This window comes from Pecten maximus, chromosome 19 (genome assembly GCF_902652985.1).
Source record: "Pecten maximus chromosome 19, xPecMax1.1, whole genome shotgun sequence".
NCBI lineage: Eukaryota > Metazoa > Mollusca > Bivalvia > Pectinida > Pectinidae > Pecten > Pecten maximus.
Window position 1 is genome coordinate 1945549 of NC_047033.1, and position 19473 is coordinate 1965021.

Here is a 19473-nt window from a genome sequence, read left to right on the forward strand (position 1 = left end):
TAGAAGCGTATGCCCGCCCTGAAGGGTAACATCAGATGTCTGTACCCTTTTAGGGAACTGGCCCCATATCTCTGAGTTAAGTCTTGGAACTCCAAATAAATCGGAATTTGCTGGTCTGGGGCATTTTTCATAATCTCTGCTATTTTACCCGAGTCTACTTTACGACTACAGGCTCTATCAACAGCCCTGACCAGAGGTTCAGATATTTAAGGACCCATAATCTCATCATCCTCATTCTGAGGAATGTCCCAATACTCCTCATTACTTTGGGGGGAAAAACGCCCAGGTTTTCATCAGACTCGAAAACACTAAGAGAGTCATTGCCGCCTGCTAGTGAGCTAGTATTACTAAATAACTCAATATCAAACCCCTTGAGAGCTTCTGCCTGCGCTTGTGAACCAACCGCATCATTTCTGACCTCGGGGTTAGTCTGGGTCGCATGCCCCTGTGTCTCATTGTTGACCTTACAAACAGCGGCGCTGTCTCGTGTCTCTGTCACAATATCGACCATATACGAGTTGAGTGAAGCCAACGACTTCTCCAGTTTACCAAGGCCGAGTTGTTGTTTTAATTTGGGCCATTCAGTGAAGAACTGTCGTTCTTGGCGATGCGACGCCTAGTTGTTTTACGTGTGGCATCAACCTTACCACGACTACCACGGCCACGACCACGTTTATAATACGTATTTTGTCGTGATGCTCTGTCATATTCAGGCTCACTGACTTCGTCAGAACTACTTTTGTTTTTCTCTTCGTCTATTGACGATTCATCTGACTGAAATAGCGTCAGGGCATCGTCTTTGTCGGTGAAAATGTCTTACCTGTGGTCGGTAGCACCGACGGAAATAAAAAGCGTGACAGTTGTAACTGACGCTGCTAAATATCTTTAAAAAATGTAAAAACAATAATTTAACTGTCTTGTTGTCACCTATGCAGATTAATTCTGCGATGAACATGTATCGCCGTGTCGTCTCTGATTGCTCAAAATGAAGATGACGATTTATGCACGCGCATGCATTAAATACTTCACATTACTATGAATATTTATGAGGTAAAAACCCCTTTGAATGGAGATCGTCCTCACTAGTCAGCGAGAATATGCTATGTGATACCCTCGTAAGCCGAGGGCTTAGTGTAAAAGAATGTTCTTGATATTTATTGTTTGATTTTTTTTCCAAATACCTAAAGTTCCATGTTCCTCCAAATTGTTTTAACATTCTCGCTAGTCCAAAGTGTTCTATAGTTTCTTTCTGATAATGACAAAATTGCAAGTGTCATTTGTAGTTTTGTTTATTTATCAATTTTAAATAGTAGTTCGTTTGGACTATTCAGTTCTGTAGCCTGAACTGACACCAATGTAAATTTGTATCTTTCGTTGTGGTGAATGGTATTCTATAAAGCTGCTTCTTACCTTGTGATGTGTGTTGTGTTGTTTTTTCCCCATTTTATCTCTGCTGTGTTTCTTGAGATATTTGTTTTAGTAATTGTGTTATACATGTCTTGACTCCCATTTTTGTTTCAAAGTAGTATCTGTATGTGGTAAGGTATAGCTGGTCTATTAGATAGTTCTGTTTGGCATTATTATGTTCTTCATTCTACAGTGATGTTGTATTGCCTGAAAAAGCCCCCTAAACAATAAGAAATTATCTGACTGTATTCTGAATATGTTCTTAAATTCATCAAACGTTTAAAAAATTCTTTTCCAGACATAAGATCACATACTTTGTAAACACCTTTCTCATACCATTCCTTACACAAAACTAATCTTGTACCAACTTGGAATGCCTAATTATGCCATACAAGAGTGCTCATTATATCGGTAAAATTCTATGGCTCAATTATGCTTGTTACATTATTCCAATTTACAAAAGGATCTTTCGCAAAATAGGTTTCTTGTTTTAATTTCTTTTTTACATATTCAAGGCCATTTTTTTCAAACACATTGACCTTTCACTTGCAACTGCTATCTGCAATATACTTGATAATGAAAGGACCCAATTGACACCCAAAGTAGTTGGTAGACGCCCTTATGACTCAAATAACAGCTGAACGTTATTTGGGTTCGTTTGTAGAAGTTTGTATGCATCTGCTTGCTCACCAAGTAAAAGTCGGAATGTGTTTGGTAGCATCATTCGTATGGACATTGACTGGTGAGTATTTTGCCGGTCAGTGAGTGTATTGATACTGCTTTCCCTGGAATTATGGGTCATAGAGCTTCAGGAACTTAATATAAAAAACAGAGATATGATAACATAAGTTAGGTTACACATGTAATAAACGATCACTTTCTACAAGTTATTTTGGGGTTGGTAAATTGACAGCTTGTTTTGGCCATTTTCATCAGCAAATCTGACAACTATATAATTTTGAATTTGGAAGTTTGTATGAACTTAATAATATGCCCTCATCTACTTTCATACGTAATTCATGTAGCCGACAAATATATTTTATTTTAAAAACCATACTTAATGCACATGGTTGGCTGGCCATAATGTATCTTCTTGCAAAATAGCATGTTGCTTACTAAGGGGCAGCAGAAGGACCTTTTTTGGCATCCCTTTTTATTGACGGACGGCTGGACCGACACAGCATTATGATATGGTCGGACTTCTCTTTCAATTCTCATTGGCTGAATCATGGTCACGTTGAGGTCATTATTTTGAAATATTGATCCGATATGTTTTACTTTTAGAAACACTGAGTCAGTGTTGCGTTTTTGACATCATAATGTGATTATAACTTTCCTGTTATTAAGATACATATAATGCAATTCAATCCTATTGCATAATTTTCAAATTTAATGCTAAACATAAGAACGACAACCCTTACAGAAATATAAACCTCTTGCAACCTCATATGTAAATATATTTTTATGGAATCTTCTTGAAAAGAGAAGTGTCATAATGTTTTTTGTTTACAAATGTTTATTGACAAGTGGTTGTTTACATGAAGGGTGTTGGAGAATTCTAGAAAAAGAGATGGTTTTAGAATGTACTTGAAGGATTTGGCAAATAGTATGAATACCATGAGAGACATTGTTATTCAGAACTGGTGTACAATTGTCAAGAAGAGCTATGATATCTATTGATTGCCCGATACAAGGAACTGGTTTATAGCTGTGTGAATTCTGTTAGATAATTAATTGCCTGGAACATTGAACTCTGAGATTTATAAACAGTCTTAATTCTGGAGAAACGGATAGGAAAGGATTACTCAAGGACAGGTGTTTTAAGATAAGTAATTACATTGTTGATTTAATACACCACCTTGTACACCACTTAATTTTAATTGTGAATTATCACTGTACTGTAACGTGCTTAGTTTTGTACATATCATTAAGTTGTGTTTTGAAATTAGCTGCTGGGTTTCATCTTTCTGTTATTATCACGTAACAAATGGTAAAATCCAAATATTGACCTGGGTTAATGATTCTACAAGGTAGGTGTGACACTATATCGACCTCAGTTAGGGACACATAATTGACAAATGTGTCCTTTTTTTGTGGTTGGGATATTACGTAGGATTAAAGTAACTCCTTTTTCGAAAATGCATCACGTTAATTATACTCTGAAAATACAGGTAAACAGTGTAAAGAGATAAACACACGCTTTACTATTTCTGTGAAGTCGTTTCTCATGGTAAAGTTGAGAAACATTCATGATCTGGTAAGAACAACAGAGATTCCATGAAAAATGCAATATATTTTTTATTATTTCAGATGGAAAAGTGCATAATGAACACATACAATTGACCTGGAATGTATGACCAGGTATTCGGAACATAAGAGGGTGATTTCCCACAATTACAAGAGTTATCTCCACTTTAATAACTAAGCTCACGTGTATTGTAAAATATGCACAGCTGTAAAACATGGTAAGCTCATACAATTGTAATTATAACTTACCTTGATTTTAGCGACACAAACCTTTATGTATGATTAGAAATTGTAGAGACAACAATGACATTTATAGCGTAAATCTTGCCGCTTCTTCACTGTTTGCAATTCCGGCAAATTATTCTATACGTCATCTCATTTAAATTGTCTGTTATTCGACATTCTTATTTTATTCCTACATTTTACTGAATAATTAATTTCTATATAATTACATTGTTCGAATATCCCATACCCCAATCTTACAATTACCACAATGGTGGCAGTAAAACATGGTGTTATTTATAGGGTATAATACTGGCGCATTCCAATATTTTTGTTGAACTTGAATTCTATGACCGACAAACTCCGGTCAAAGACAGATGATATAATAGTACGATCACTTGGAATATAAGATAAAAAAACATCAGCAGTAAATGTGTTCACATGATTGAAACTAACATTAGAGCCTGATAAACAATTGTAACACAAATTCCATAGGGCTTATTGATTGCAAAAAATGACTAGGTTATTTGTTAGTTATTTGTATCATTCATTCTTCTCTTAATGATATATGTTGTCAAATGTATCAAAACCAACCTATCTAAACTTTTACAAATGAGGAAAAACGTCTTGTGACCAAATCTAAATAATCTGAAATTCTTAAAATATAAGAGGATAAAAAAGAAGCAAACCTTCAAAAAAACCTTCTGAATAAAAACCCTGGCAAGATACAACAAATCATGCTATTCTCGCATAAGTCCACGCTGATGATACGAAAGGAGAAACTAAATTATCTTTGTTATCCAAACTATTTGATAGTATTGATGCAATCTTGAAGATTTAGGAATTAAATGAGTTCACATTGATCATTCCTGACGATAATGCTTGAACAACCGCAGAATCGATATTTCGCAATTTTACACGATGCTTATAAAGTGTATTGGAGTGAAGATGTCATAGAATTATAGATTTATTTAAAAAAAAACATATATCCACAATATCACTGTTTCATGTTGGCATTTCATTTTATTGAATTATAAATCTAGTTAAAATATAACTGGTTTTATGTTTACCACCTTAGGGTGGTTAATAGAAAAAAATATGACCCTGGTTCATGTATTTAATAAAAACTAAACAATAACCCTCAAAATCTACCCTGTGTCGGCAGGCGTGCTTACCTCAAAATACCAATAACGTGTTGGGTGAAATCTAATTCTACTGCAACTAAAAAATAATAAATAAAATAACAGAAATACAGGAAAAAATAAATCAACAATATAATGGTGAAAGGAAACGCCCTTGTCAATAATTATCACGTATGTACTATAACTAAACTAATTTGGAAATAATGATAACAAAACCTAAAACGCCTACCTTTCTTTGGCAGTTAGAGCACCGTACTTACCATATGATAGAAAAAATCAGCTATACATATTATTCTTAGTTTTTCATGTTCTTTTCTCCCCTGATTCTCCATATTGTCCTCATTTTCCCTAACTTATCTCCCCTTAATATCTGCCCTTCTTTTCTTTTTCTTATCTCCGCATACTCTGTCTGTCCTTATTTCGTCTTACTTACCATCCCCAAATCTGTCATTATTTTTACCTAAAAACGTAAGTAATCTGTTCCTAATCTCATATCATTTAAACTATACCATTTTATTATTGTAAAAATAATAACAAAAAGAAAAATATCGAATAAAAAAAGTTAATATAAGTTCCATTCAGATGCGCGTCATTTGAACATTGGAATAGTTTGGATGTTATCAATGACCCTAATTGACATAGTTAACAATATAATTACCACAATAATCGATTTAGTTCATTAACATATTTCATACAAGTGTAGTCATTTATTTGGTGTACGGGGCAGTTATAAGGAAATAATGAAAGCAATAACTGTACGATTACATTTGAATGATGTTATTCACATAATAAATATATACAAAGTTGGACTAAAGTAATAAACTTAAATGTTTAAAGAATTCGACAAGAACATGAAGTAAGACACCTTTAAAAAAAACTTTACAAAATAATGTCACTTTCATATCACACTTCCGATTGAGCAACTGGAATATCATTTATCAGCTTTACAAATAGAATATTACTTTAGTTTATTATAATGTGTTACATTTAAACAATACTGTGCAAGTAAAATAATTTGAAAGTTTCCCCAACCAAATATATTAACAAATATATATATCAAAATATTGTAAATAATCAATATTTGAAATATACAGATTCCCCAAATTAATGAACAGGAAATTTACACATAAGTAAACATAAATATTTATGAAAATTGGACGGATATAAATATCACAAAAATCAATTCCTTTTTGAAATTGTAATAACGTTAAAATATCACATTTTCAAAATACTTAAAAGTTTCGATAACATTTGATTCAGTAGATTAAAAAAAACAAAACACCCAAACCTTTCATGATAAAACAATCATACTTCAACATTTTTAGTACATCACATGACATCAATTTACAAGTTTTCAATAAATCAGTGAAACCTGTGGATCAAGTGTTTTCACTAAATCAGTGGTTTATAGGCTGTGTCAGTTTATGATTGTTCACGAGTAATACTGATTAAATCAAGGAATGTTATAGCATGTTATCATTAAAGGATTCTTTAAACATAGGATATGTGACATAGGGAGATAGTTTGCTTAGCAAGTAAATTAATAATCAAATGAAGACTACTGGATTATCATAAGTTGGTACTTACTAAATTCAAGGTGATAATTCATTAAATTGTTTATAGTCTAATTCATAAATGAATTTTACCACAGCTATTCCTCTTTTTAGTCAAAAAGGGAAAAACAATTGACAAAGATAAGGACAAATATATATCTGAGTCTTAATTACATTTTCTTTCATGTATTTACCGAGTAGTCTCCCCTCTAAGTAATCTCTCCTGACAGGTATCGCCTGGCAGTTTGTTCTCTTTAGAAGAGATCACTTGGTAATGTGGAAAACCATTTTTTAAATATAAACCGCAAAAGTTAAAGATCTTTCTGGCACTGAACAAAAATGGCGATAGTTTTTCTTTAAAAAAGACGTCTAATGACCAATGATACAGCTGTTACAACATATGTTTTAAACTAAGTTTCAAACCCTAGCAGGAGGAAAATATAGTAATATATAATCATACCTAGCATTATCATATTCTTTATTATTATAACATATATTTACTGGACCTAAAACAACCCGAGTATGTAATGAAGACCTAATACTGGTTGAGTTTGAGCAGCTCAAACTCTGGGATATCAAGTCCAAGCCAAGATAGAAGTTCATAATATGAGAATACAAATGCACGGGTCATACTCTGTGAATGAGTCATGCCAGACGACTCGACCTGTATGGTGTGATTGAACTTGAGGCGAGCTTCCAGCTCTGCTTGTCGACGCGCCATCTCTTCTGCTAACTTCCGAGCTTCCTCCATAGCTTTCTTGGCTTCCTCCTCTCTTTTGATCCTGAAGGCAGAGAAATGGGAGAAGCTTTAAAACTACTGTAGATGACACTTGCTACCGAACCAAACGGAAGATAATTTTCTTAGGTGTAACGCTTGTGCGAATTCCAACGAAATATTGTAATAACTGTCAACAGTATCGAAAGACTAAATTTTGGAAGAGACCACGTGCAACGATTTTGAGGTTTTGACTAGAAATATTTCCTTTTATATTAATCTGGGGGAAAACAAGAAAAAAAGAAGAGAATATGGCCCTAACAACGAAACTATAATCCTAACTTAAAACCGATTGAACGAGGGCAACATATGAAATAAGAAATGTAGTTGTGCATAGACAGATACAGAGCGTACCTAACGTTCATAACCGATATCATTACATTTTTCTTCATTATGAAGAAAGATTTCAAAAAGGATAAATACGACCACTGAAAATATGGATGTTTATTTCTTTCTTGCTCTGCAGTTTTGAATTAAAACTCGTAGTATCATACCATTCACATGCAACGCTGTAATAATGACCGAATATATAATACCTTTCCTCTTCTTCTTTTCTCTTTCTTTCTTCTTCCTCTCTTCTTTTCTTCTCCTCGTATGCTATTCGTTCTTCTTCCGCCATCTTTGCCATCATTTCTTCCTCTGCTAAGCGTCTCTCCTCTTCTTCCTTCATTTTTCTCATCATCTCCTCTATAAAAACAGGAATCGAACAAATGACAAATCATTCAATTATATGCAAAACAATGGCGACTACGATACTTGTAGCCTATATTAAGTATACTTGTACAAAATCAAGTTCAAAATTTAATTTTTGCGCCGGAAGACAATATTTTGTACTTTTTTTAAAAATATTTTCTAAGAGAGATTGAAGAAGTAAATGGTACCTTTATCCACCAACACTGTCTTTATATAACTATTAAATCACTTGCTCCACAGGCAGAAAAACGTCGAATTATATAAATTGAAAATTTATACCAATCCAAACACACTGTACAAATTAAAATGACATAATTATGTACCTTGTCTCTTTTGTTCTTCTATAATCTGTTTCCTCTTCATTTCTTCCAGCTTTCTCTGATATTCCTCTCTCCTTCTCCGCTCTCTTTCTTGTTCTGCCAGTAACTGCTGTTGTCTTTTCTCCTCCTCCAGTAGCTCCTGAGCGTTTTCCTCGGCTTCTAACTCGCGTCGACGTCTGTTTGGCAAGGAAATATAGACAAAATAGTTTAAAGTAAGATAAGAAATGAAAATATGTCATTTTTCTGTCTATGGATTGATGGTTTCATTGGATTCTCTAAGCGGTAGATTTTATCATCACATTTCGTTCTTTGTTTGCTTATAAAACATATAAAAAAAGAAAGAACGCATGAATGCATATATATTCAAATGTAATCTATAAGTACCTCCTATTTTCTTCGTTACGTTTCCTCGCTTCCTCCAGTTCTTGTTTGAGAAGTTCTTGTCGCTCCCATTCCTCTTTCTCGCGTTTAGCCTGCTCGTCGCGCTCTCGACGACGACGATCTACTTCCTGTCGACGTTTCTCTGCCTGTGCAGCACGTTTGGCTGCACGAGCTTCCCTGTTGGAAATTTGTCGGAGTCTGGCGGCTTCGTCCTGTACAACAGACATAAAGATTCAATCAGTTTTCATTGTAAAGAGACTGATAAGTGGTTAAGGTGCAAATGGCAAAAATTGCTTTAATTCTTTTTATCTGTCATTTACTGTATGATATATATGTACTTAACCTTTATTTATCTAATGGGTGTTATTTACCTATTCTTATGCTATTTTTCTATCTTTTACTTCAATAAACAGGACCAAAATAACAGATCAGTACAAATAACGATACTATGAATCTTAATTCGTTGTAATGATTGTATATATCATCTTATAACTTATCTACTTCATCATTACACATTGAAAATATCATGTAAAAATCCTAACTTATCACATCCATTTATTATTTATGAAGCACTGTGATATTTTCTTTGCAACACGTAAAACTAAACAAGAAAATCAAAATAAATAAAATGGTATTAGCGTACAGAATACTGTAGTAATTCACCTTTAAAACTAGAATTTACATATGTTTTAAGCATGTTTTGTGTCAGTATTTGCAGCGAGTGCATTCGGCTCTATTACACAGCTATGCCACATTTTGCACTATGTATATACATTACCGTATACATTACCTAATATAACTAACACTAGTATGCTTTAAATTACAGTGGAATGCTCCACCACGTACTAGTTGATAACTTTATTCAGGGACATGGTACCTTTATACAACACCCTTTAATTAATGAGGTTAATTTGAACTTTTGTTGATTAAAAACCTCGTTAACCATGTATTTACTATAACATATTAAGAAATAGCTGTGACGCACAATCAGCGTGTGAAAGCATTCCTGCTTTCTGCTTATTATACATTTTACAACTGTAGAATTAAATATCAAACTTCAGCCTCGTGGCGATAAAATTGCTAAGCATTCTAGCATTGCAATAAAATCATTGAAGGTCAAGCGATGTTGCAAAAAAAAAAAAAAAAAAATTAACAGTGGACAAAAAGCTTTTATGATAGTGAATGAATTTCCTCGGTTGATGAGGTGAGCTCTTTCACTTTTAAAATGATTAATAAATACATGTGATGGTATCGTCACATTCCAGGTGTCGTAGTCGTCTTCGTCGGTTAACGTGTTGATTTTATCATTTAAAACGAGCGTGACACCTAATGTTCAAGTCAATACCACAATAATTAAATACCTATGTATAAATATAAACAAATGTGCAACGACTGATTATATCAGCAAGGAAGCTTAATGAAATGTGCGTTCTTCAAACTGATACTATCCTTCAAGACTTGCAAGACATTATTACATAAATAAGATGGAAACGTGAATAAAACCCCCAATAATATAGGAATGAAATACCTGACAAAAAGTTATCACCTATGAATTTGTTTTTATAGATATATCGACCAAAAAGTAGGATAATTTTGTTTATTGCATAATGATAAGGACATGGTAAAATACCATACTAATTCAAGAAAACATCTATCCCTGAGTATTTATTAAGGTAGACAGTATCAATACGAATAAATCAAATAACAAATAAAGATAGACAAGATAATAAAATTCATTGATTCTGCTGACTAAATAATGGCTTCTAATGTTTTATGTATTGCTTTAAAGAGTAAATATGGTACATGGTAAGAAATAGATGTATAAGAGACAGTATTACTCAGAAGTGCTGACATATTCAGATTTGCTTTAAAAAAAAACCAGTGATCTAATTCTGAGAAAAACACACATTTTAGCCTTTAAGCTCTGACTCTAAAAAATTAAGTGATATTCAGTGAAGATTTCAAGCAAATTTACCTTCTGCTTCTTAGCCCTCTATATTTAAGGCATTAAAAATAAACAAAACATGCAGGTAAAAAATGCACATAAAAGAAAGAATCCACGGGGTTACGACAAAAGTAAACTTAACAAACATACTAACTGAATCAAAGGGGCAATGACTAAGTTTAAACTACGCACAAATATAAACTTTATCGCAGATTGATTCGAAGTACAATATTTGATTAAAATAAATGCATGACATGTCCAAAGTAATGACAACAAATAATACACATAATTAAATTGATTGTAATTAACACTTGAAATACGCTAGACTTAAAATCTAATATTAATACAACATATAAGATTTTAGTAGATTTATAACGTTTTTAATCGTCTAAACTTATGAAATACATCTTTGCAAATGAAGAATAAAAAAAGGTATACAATGGTGACCAATAAGAAGGAAAACATTAATATCAAATGTTTATGATAAAAAGGTGCTATAATAGATATAATAAGCATCAATGCAAAAAAAAGAAATCCCCTTAATATTGATTTTAATGATTATTTTTAACACTATTATTTCTAAACATCAATACATATTGAGATGACAAAAGCAATGCATAATAATACGGTATAGATGAATGTTGGTAGTTTAACAGAAGAAAAAAAATCATTTTTTAAAGTGATCATGAAAATGGATGTAGTATATCAACAACTAAATACAAAACATTAAGGACTACACGCCCATAAAGCTAGATGTTCTTCAACTACTGGGCGTGGTCGGTCTGGGTATCGGAATACTACGGACTACGTCAGATACCCAAGGAATCATACACATAAGAAACTGGAAACATGATTAAGTGATACGATGTTGGTTTTTATTTCGTTCTTTTGAAATTTGGAAACAGTGTAATCGGTGCATCGGTTTTGAAACTTTATTATATTAAAACGAACATAATGATGTCCCCTGTCTACAACGACCTTCTAAGCGTAAATTTGGAGCTTCTATATACTTATATATGATATACAGGCTTTTTTGACAATCCAGACGTGAACGAAATATCTTCATCATTCATCTGACAACAGTGATGAATGCTATGCAGAAGGCATATATTTTGCTTTACATGATAAAAAAAAATTGCATTACATATAAAATGTTAGAAACCAATCCACCATGATTTCCAAATTCTAAAACGTAAAAACTTAAAATAAAATCAACAAAATAAATAAAATATAGTTTGGAGTACAAACACCTAGAATTTTGCCTGACATAACTGTTCTTGCATATTTTCCAATAATTAGGTGGACAGTACGTATTTAGATAAAAAAAAAAGACAGAACGAAAGTTAAACAAATGTACAATATCTATGTTATGCAGTAATTGTGAAGAAACTTTTAATTTATTAATGATTGTCTCTAAATGAAATATATTAGTGTACATATTTTTTTTATTTCTTCGAAATATTAAAACAATCATATTAAATGTAAAGTCAACTACAAAAACCATTAATTAAAGTTCAGTAGTAATTAAACATAATTAGAATGAACGAACAATTAAAATAAGTTATAATAGAAGCTTGGGGTTCTAAAGATGTTGACAGAAAGATTTCTGAAAAAGAAAGTTAAATCTACAAAAATGAATGACACATTGAATAAGAAACCATGCAATTGAAATAAATATGCATTAACTTGTGAGTTGTTTACCTGTTTCTTCTGTTTCTGTAGCAAGCCGAAGAAACGAAACAATTAATTATTATAAGTACTTCTTAAAGATCCTCAATGGAGTGGCTAGTTAAGGTTTTGACATATATAAGCTCCTTCTGATGTCATGCATTATTTAATTTTTACTTGCTATTATTTTTGTGTCTGCTGTATGCATTCCTGATTGATATCTCGCAAACATGTTGGGTATAGAACTGTTCTTAAATCATTTAACTAAACAAGCAACACAAACAACAAAGAACACCCTAAATTTGCGTTTAAAATAATGATAAGGTGAAAATATCACATGAGCACAGACTTGCACAGGGACCGGATCCATTTGAGGAGAGCCTCGACATGTCCTAACTATTGCTTAGCGTTTCAACACATTTAACTTGGTTACTACGTATAATTAATATGAAGGCTACCAGAGACCCAAACAGTGTTCAGGTAACGACCTTAATTACATTGAAGGGAATTGATAAACAGTATATTATGCACATCTACAAAACACGACAAAATGAAAGACAAAACAGAAAAAAACTTTTTTTTTAATAAATTCAAAAAGTATAAAAATAAAAGACACAAAAAAAAAACTGAAACAGTTATATGCGGAAACTCATGATAATTTCTATTTATTAAAAACTTATAATTGCCTTTATTGGGGAAAAAATTTAAAATTTGCCAAGAAAAAATCAGATACATTACAACAATATTTAGTACGTAATACGAATTACTAATTACTAATTGCTTGAATGATGCCATTAGCGTGTTTTTACCTGAATTGGTATCATAACAGTTTTCGATCAGAATGATAATGGACCTACAGGTAAGCGAGTCACACATCTAATATATCAGGCATGTCAACCGAAAAGCAGATGTATCCTACTTATTCAAGATGTCTAAAAATGAATCATAAAAAAACATCTTACAAGTAGCGATTCTGTATGAAAATGAATCCCTAGTTTCATAGCTTTCAGCAGAAAATACCAACTTAATAAATCAATATAATTGAAAATAAATAAGTAATACTTCGTCTTTAAATATTAGTGTATAATAGGTTGAATATATCCACCCCTTTATTAAGATGTGAAGGACAAATTTAAGTTATCAAAACACAAAATTATTTATTTTTAAATGAGAGAAGTAACATAACATTTCAGTGTTTTTTTTCTGTTTTCATCTGTTTAAATATTTCATTTCAGAACGTTCAGATATTGAAACTAGTAAATACTACAAACGGTAAAAATAATGAATAAGTTTTGGAGTTCTGTTTTTAAATAACCAAAGTCAAAATAACTTTCTAAAACAAATAATATACTGAGGTCAACAACTATATCGTCATAGCAAAAAGACATCAACATCTAGACCAATTAAACGTCTTTTGAGTAGACCAAACTGTAGAGAAAACACTCTAGGCTAGGAAGACTGTTAACATGTGAAAGTCGTGGACATCGTTTACATTGAGGAAAAACAACATGTGAGCGAATATATGAACAGGACGGTGACAGATACCAATCCAGGTCTTAGGTCAACAAATCATACATGTGACATTCTGATGAAATTAACAAATATGGAAAATAACATGGTGGGTGGGTGGATTTCCTCATGTCTACAGTCTAATCAATTTAATATCCAGTTAGATGTACTTAGATATAAACATTAGCATTGCCTATTTTTTCGTTAATGCTATCAGTTACCCTAGGTTTTATTGTGAAGGCTTAATGATTTTTTATTTAAAATAGACTATTTCAATTTGGTATTTTTCGTTAACTTAATAAATATACTATTCATTTTGTGGAAGCTTGTAATATTAACAATTATTTTTTACATGTATTATTTTTCGCATGAATCCTATATAATTTAATTCAATTTTTAATTTTGATGTTTATTTCGCAGGTGTTATAATTCAACCTTAATTTCAGATGTTAACTTCTTTCAAATCTTTTCTATCAATTACCCCCCCCCCCCCCCCCCCCCCCTTCTCAAAAAAAAAAAAAATGTAATGAATTAAAAACTTTTTTCGCATGTAGAATACTACGATTTGAACCTTAATTAACATTTTCTCCGCCAAAAAATTTCAATTGAAAATTAATTTAATAAGTATTTATTTTGAACAAGCCTTTTAGCAGGTAAGTATATAAAACATTAATTTTACAAGTAACTGTCCACACTAATACTTTTATCTTAATATTTTCGCAATCATTATAACTTAAACTTTAATCTAAGCAGTTATTTTTTCAAATGAATTTTATAATTTTTCAAGTTCTACAATCTACCTATTACCTTCACTTCCTATATTTTTCTTTTTAGTAAATAATATGAGGCCTTGATATGATAGATTATTTATTTTGCATGCTCTATGATTTGAATTTACATTTTAAAATTATTTTACGCAATATGACCCTTCCTTTTCAATTTTGAAGATGCTATAATTTCAACCTTGATTTATATTTTCTAGCCTATTCCTGAAGTGTAGTATGTAAACCTTCTTTACTTGTTATTTTTACTTTAATTAAGTGATATCGTGATATTTTATTCAACATACATTTGTTTTTTATCTAATTGATGTCATACTGTCAACTCTTGTTTTTCCATGTTTCTTTCGTGTTTTTTTTTTTGTCATCAACTGTACACATTTATTTTACATGTGTCTTTTAATTAACTCAGATTTTATTAAAATCAATCTCACATATGTGTAGTTTTAATGGTGTAATAACGTACACCTTATTATCAAAGCTTTTTTTTTATTGGAGTATTTTTCCCCCCAATTCATTTGAGTTAATAGTTTTTAAATTTATTTTGAAATTTAAATTGTTTGCTTCATTGTATTTAAATTTATTATTACATAAATTTACAGTTTAATTTATTGGCCAAATACTTTAGTTTACAGTATTATTTTTTTTCTCCATTTTGTTGGAATTTCAAATTTAGGAATTTAAAACTGTAATACCTTTATAAAATATTCTACTGTAGACATGAGTGTTAATATACAGATAGGACTATCACATGTTATTAGGAGTATTACCTTTCCTCTCTGTAAGAAGAAAACAATTTCATCATTAACATGCTATTTACGATATCTTCTGAAAAAAGATCATTAAATGTAAAACATAAAACTGAAGAAACAAGAGGACAAGTGTTCAAACTTTTGCGAACAATTTTTTGTTCTTGTCTTGTTTTATTGTGAAAATACTAAATTTGAGATGCAGTTGCATCAACTTCATATTAACTATTTATAATTTTTGTCTCTCGATCTTTTTATGATCATCAAATTTAAGAGAGATAGCAAATTAGATAAGTAGCAACCTAAGAAATGGCAATGATTTTGGACACTTTCCCTAAAATCTTCATATTTAAAAAAAAAAAAAAAAAATAATGAAAAAGCAAAACAAAACACGTAAGTTTTCTTACTTAAAGCACCCTGAATAAGCTCTGAACGATGGAACATGTTTATTCAGACACATGTGGTAATTTTCTTTCTATTTGATTTGAGAATTAAAATCATTTCACTTTTTTTTTTTTTGTAGAAAAGAATAATCAAAGGTGTCAGAATCAAAGCGGTTTCATCAGTGCAGAGGTTTTCCTGAGCAGTTTCTTAAAGAACGGTTAATAAGTCTATCGTCAGTTTTATTGAATAGAAAGGTTGTTCAAATGAAAAAGACAATTCACATGCCAGACATAAGTTAACCATGCTCTTGCCTGAAAAAGAGACAAATGTTGAAAAAAACCCAACAAAACAAAAACAAAAAACAGTCATGATATTTCCACCACACCCAGCTCCATTGTGGACAAATTACAACAAACATATAATTTCAAATCAAATAAATATATTTCTGATAACAGATCATGCAAATGTAAAAAGTTTAAAACAAAGTTGTTTAAAACTTACATCTTCTTCGTCATCCTCGTTCTCGGTTTCTGTGTTGTCATCGTAAGACGGGAGTGACGGAAGAGATTGTTGGATGGGTTCTGGTGATGGGGAATCACGTACTATGTTGAACTCGAAGTCCGACTCCTCCTCAGACTTGTATGAATCTACGATAGATTCCTGTAAGTCAAAGGTATCATCAATGGGTTAAGGTTTATAGAGTCAAAGGTCATCATCAATGGGTTAAGGTTTATAGAGTCAAAGGTCATCATATATAGTTGTCAATGGGTTAAATTTCATAGAACTAACCGCTAGCAGTTTCATGTATAATAAAATAAAGTCTCATACAGATTATCAATAATTTGTAAAAAGAAAATGAATAAATTAAAAAAAAAATAACAAAAAATTGAAGTACTGTACAGGAAAACTTTCTATTTTTCATCTAGATATAAGATTAGAAAAACAGATTTCCATGGTTATTATCATGTCATATCTTGAAGCTGGAATATTGCTTTATAATTCAATGACCAAACTGTTGATACTAAGTTCAGGGAAATCCTTGTTCTAAAAATAGAAATGTCTTGTGACACTAACGTTGCTGCCAAGTGATAACAAACAAGAAATGCAATGTGACAATTATCGAACACCACTCACAACAAACGCATAGATATTTGATAATTTGTATTAAGAAATGTTGCGTGCATGATATGATACAGTTCATATTATATTGTTCAACCAGCAATAATAAATAAGAATGATTATGGAAGGACGCCATTTTCTCATTGATGAAAATAATAATATTGTGTTCAGCATGTGCACTTGTACATGATAATTCGAAATATATAGTATATAACTAGACAACATCCATCTAGATCTATAAATTTTGGGCATTAAGAGGCGAAAAACTTTCCCAAACTATATACCAAGATTATTTCGAAATTGGTCTTTAAACCTTACAACGAACAAACGGATGACGAATGTGATGATGACGAAGAGTGACTCGCTTTCAGTGAAACGTGTCTGTCTGTGAGATAGACCAACACATACAAACTTGACTTTCAGAATGTGAAACACTTCGACGCTATCAAATCATTACTACCTTTGATTTAACCTTCTTCATCTTCAAATCTAAATTCTTTTGAATAGATTTTCTCTGAAATTAAGATATGACGTGTTTGCATATCAATATTGAGTAAATAATTAAAGAAAAACCTAATCGAAACGGGAACATATCAATGACCAGTTGGAGGTTAAAATCTAAGACTTCTGAACTCTATATAAGCTTTTTCACTATACTGAGCTGGTCACGACAATCATTCCACGCATTCTAGCTTCGTTACAGCCATACATCGGTATTGGTATATTTCAATCTTTATAGAGATGTCCCAAGTTAGCGTGTCTTATTTTATTTTACATAATACTGTAAAAGTATTTATTTTGACACACTCAGCTTTTTTTCTTGTGCATTACATGAAATCAATAGATTGATGCAATGAAGAATGAAGAATGGGCGGACCCGCGTTATTTTCTATAGAAATAGTTATCGGCTTCCAGATATAAGTATACCGCTAAATATGTACATTAAAAGTATCATATATATATTTATATATATATCGCATTTTATAAGCTGACCGAATAATACTGATTTCGTTGCAACAATGTAACATTGGCCACAATAAAAACAGGTATTTCCATTCCATAACGCAAAATGTTAGTCTAAATTCTGAGCATTTTGTAACGGTTTTGATTTCCTTGCAATAGCTTAGGTTAAAAGTTGACTGATGCCAAAGAAACACCAACGGAAGACAAAGGAAAACAATAATGGAAAAATTAACGATCCCAGGTGTTGTAATTATAGAGGGGCGTGCTTTAGTTCCCTTCAATCAACATGCATGATACAGTGTGCCTTTTTCTTTGGCTCTCAAATGTCACTAACAAGACGTTGAAATTACGTTTGATGAAGTAGAAGGGCCCACATTTAATCACACCTTAAGACATGCAGTGAGATAAAGCAGGCAAATTTAATGCCAGCTCCTGTACGGTTTTCATCACTGCTTGTACTTGTTACTTAATCGGAAGGTAGTTCATTAATATTTTTATTGTTAAATACGCTCCTTCCTTGTAATCTTAAGCACCCTACATGACAGAAACTGTGATATGAAAAAATACCAAATAAGTAAATTTGAATGCTATCTGAAAATGTTAAGCATAGTAAGTCAATTTAGGTAGTCAATACTTCCATCATCACAATGGAGAAAAAATAAAAATGTACACCAAGTGTATACAATAAAACTATTACATTATTTTATGTACGAACTCACCCGCACAGACTCGGCATCTTCAGGTTTGACCTCAGGGGCGGGTGGGGGTGGAGTTGGCTCTTTGGGGGGTGGGGGTGTTGGTTCTTTAGGAGGTGGTTCTGGTTCCTTCTCCTCTTCTTTCTTTGCCTTGGCTTTGCCTTTGCCCTTTTTCGCTTTCTCCTTTTGTTTCCTGAGAGGTGGGGATGCTTTTGGTTTCTTGTCTTTTGGTTTTCCTTTAGGAAAAGAGATATCTATCAGGAAATTAATTCATAGTAGAATACTTTCCTTTCTGAGATTAACAGCACGTGGAATATTCAATACTATAAATTATACTGAAACACCATAACATATTTTTTATAATATATATATTTCATGAAAAATTTGAATATACATTCAGCTCAAATAACATTGTGATCAAATCAGTGATTCCCTGAAGGGTAAATCCCCCATAGAATGTATCTAAAATACACCCTCCACAACAAATATATATTCCCTTATGCTCACATAGATACATTTACACACATACAAATCAGTCAGATGATTTATTTGATTACACACACCGACAATCAGAAAGATAAATGAAGATCTACCACAATAGTTGGGTGTTATTCAACTGCCAATTAAGGCTTGAAATAATTCTTATGGCTGTTGAATAACACTCATTTTATACCACCTGTGAAATAAAATCTAAGTGCTTTTGGATTTGTTGGCACGGATATCTTTAACCAGGACCATTTTTTAATCCCGTGATTCAATGCCTTTTGATTGGCTAACGCTTGAAGGCAGCTTCAAGATGTCCCGGAAATGAAGTAGCTCGCAGTTGTTTTGGTTATATTTTTAAAAAATACCAATTTCATGCTTTGTATAAACAACTTGCTTAAAATTTATGATTTGTAATAGATTGTAACATTTCCACATA

The 19473-nt window shown here is 31.9% G+C and overlaps 1 protein-coding gene across 22 annotated transcripts in view; it reads right to left on the minus strand.

Moving 5' to 3' along the window:
• Window positions 1–3687: 3687 nt before the first annotated feature.
• LOC117318028 (trichohyalin-like) overlaps window positions 3688–19473 on the minus strand; it is a 109379-nt gene continuing 93593 nt past the window's right edge. For 15 of the 22 annotated variants that reach the window (XM_033873022.1, XM_033873017.1, XM_033873011.1 and 12 more), the window contains 9 exons: window positions 18576–18787; window positions 16276–16434; window positions 15412–15420; window positions 12387–12401; window positions 10716–10733; window positions 8744–8952; window positions 8363–8535; window positions 7883–8033; window positions 7087–7353 (listed from right to left, as the gene is read on the minus strand). In XM_033873022.1, coding sequence (XP_033728913.1) covers window positions 7107–7353; window positions 7883–8033; window positions 8363–8535; window positions 8744–8952; window positions 10716–10733; window positions 12387–12401; window positions 15412–15420; window positions 16276–16434; window positions 18576–18787 — 1193 coding nt within the window. In that variant the 3' untranslated portion in view covers window positions 7087–7106. Of the gene's footprint in view, window positions 7354–7882; window positions 8034–8362; window positions 8536–8743; window positions 8953–10715; window positions 10734–12386; window positions 12402–15411; window positions 15421–16275; window positions 16435–18575; window positions 18788–19473 lie in introns of all 22 variants that reach the window. The other 7 variants (XM_033873029.1, XM_033873006.1, XM_033873007.1 and 4 more) reach the window with 6 other exon arrangements.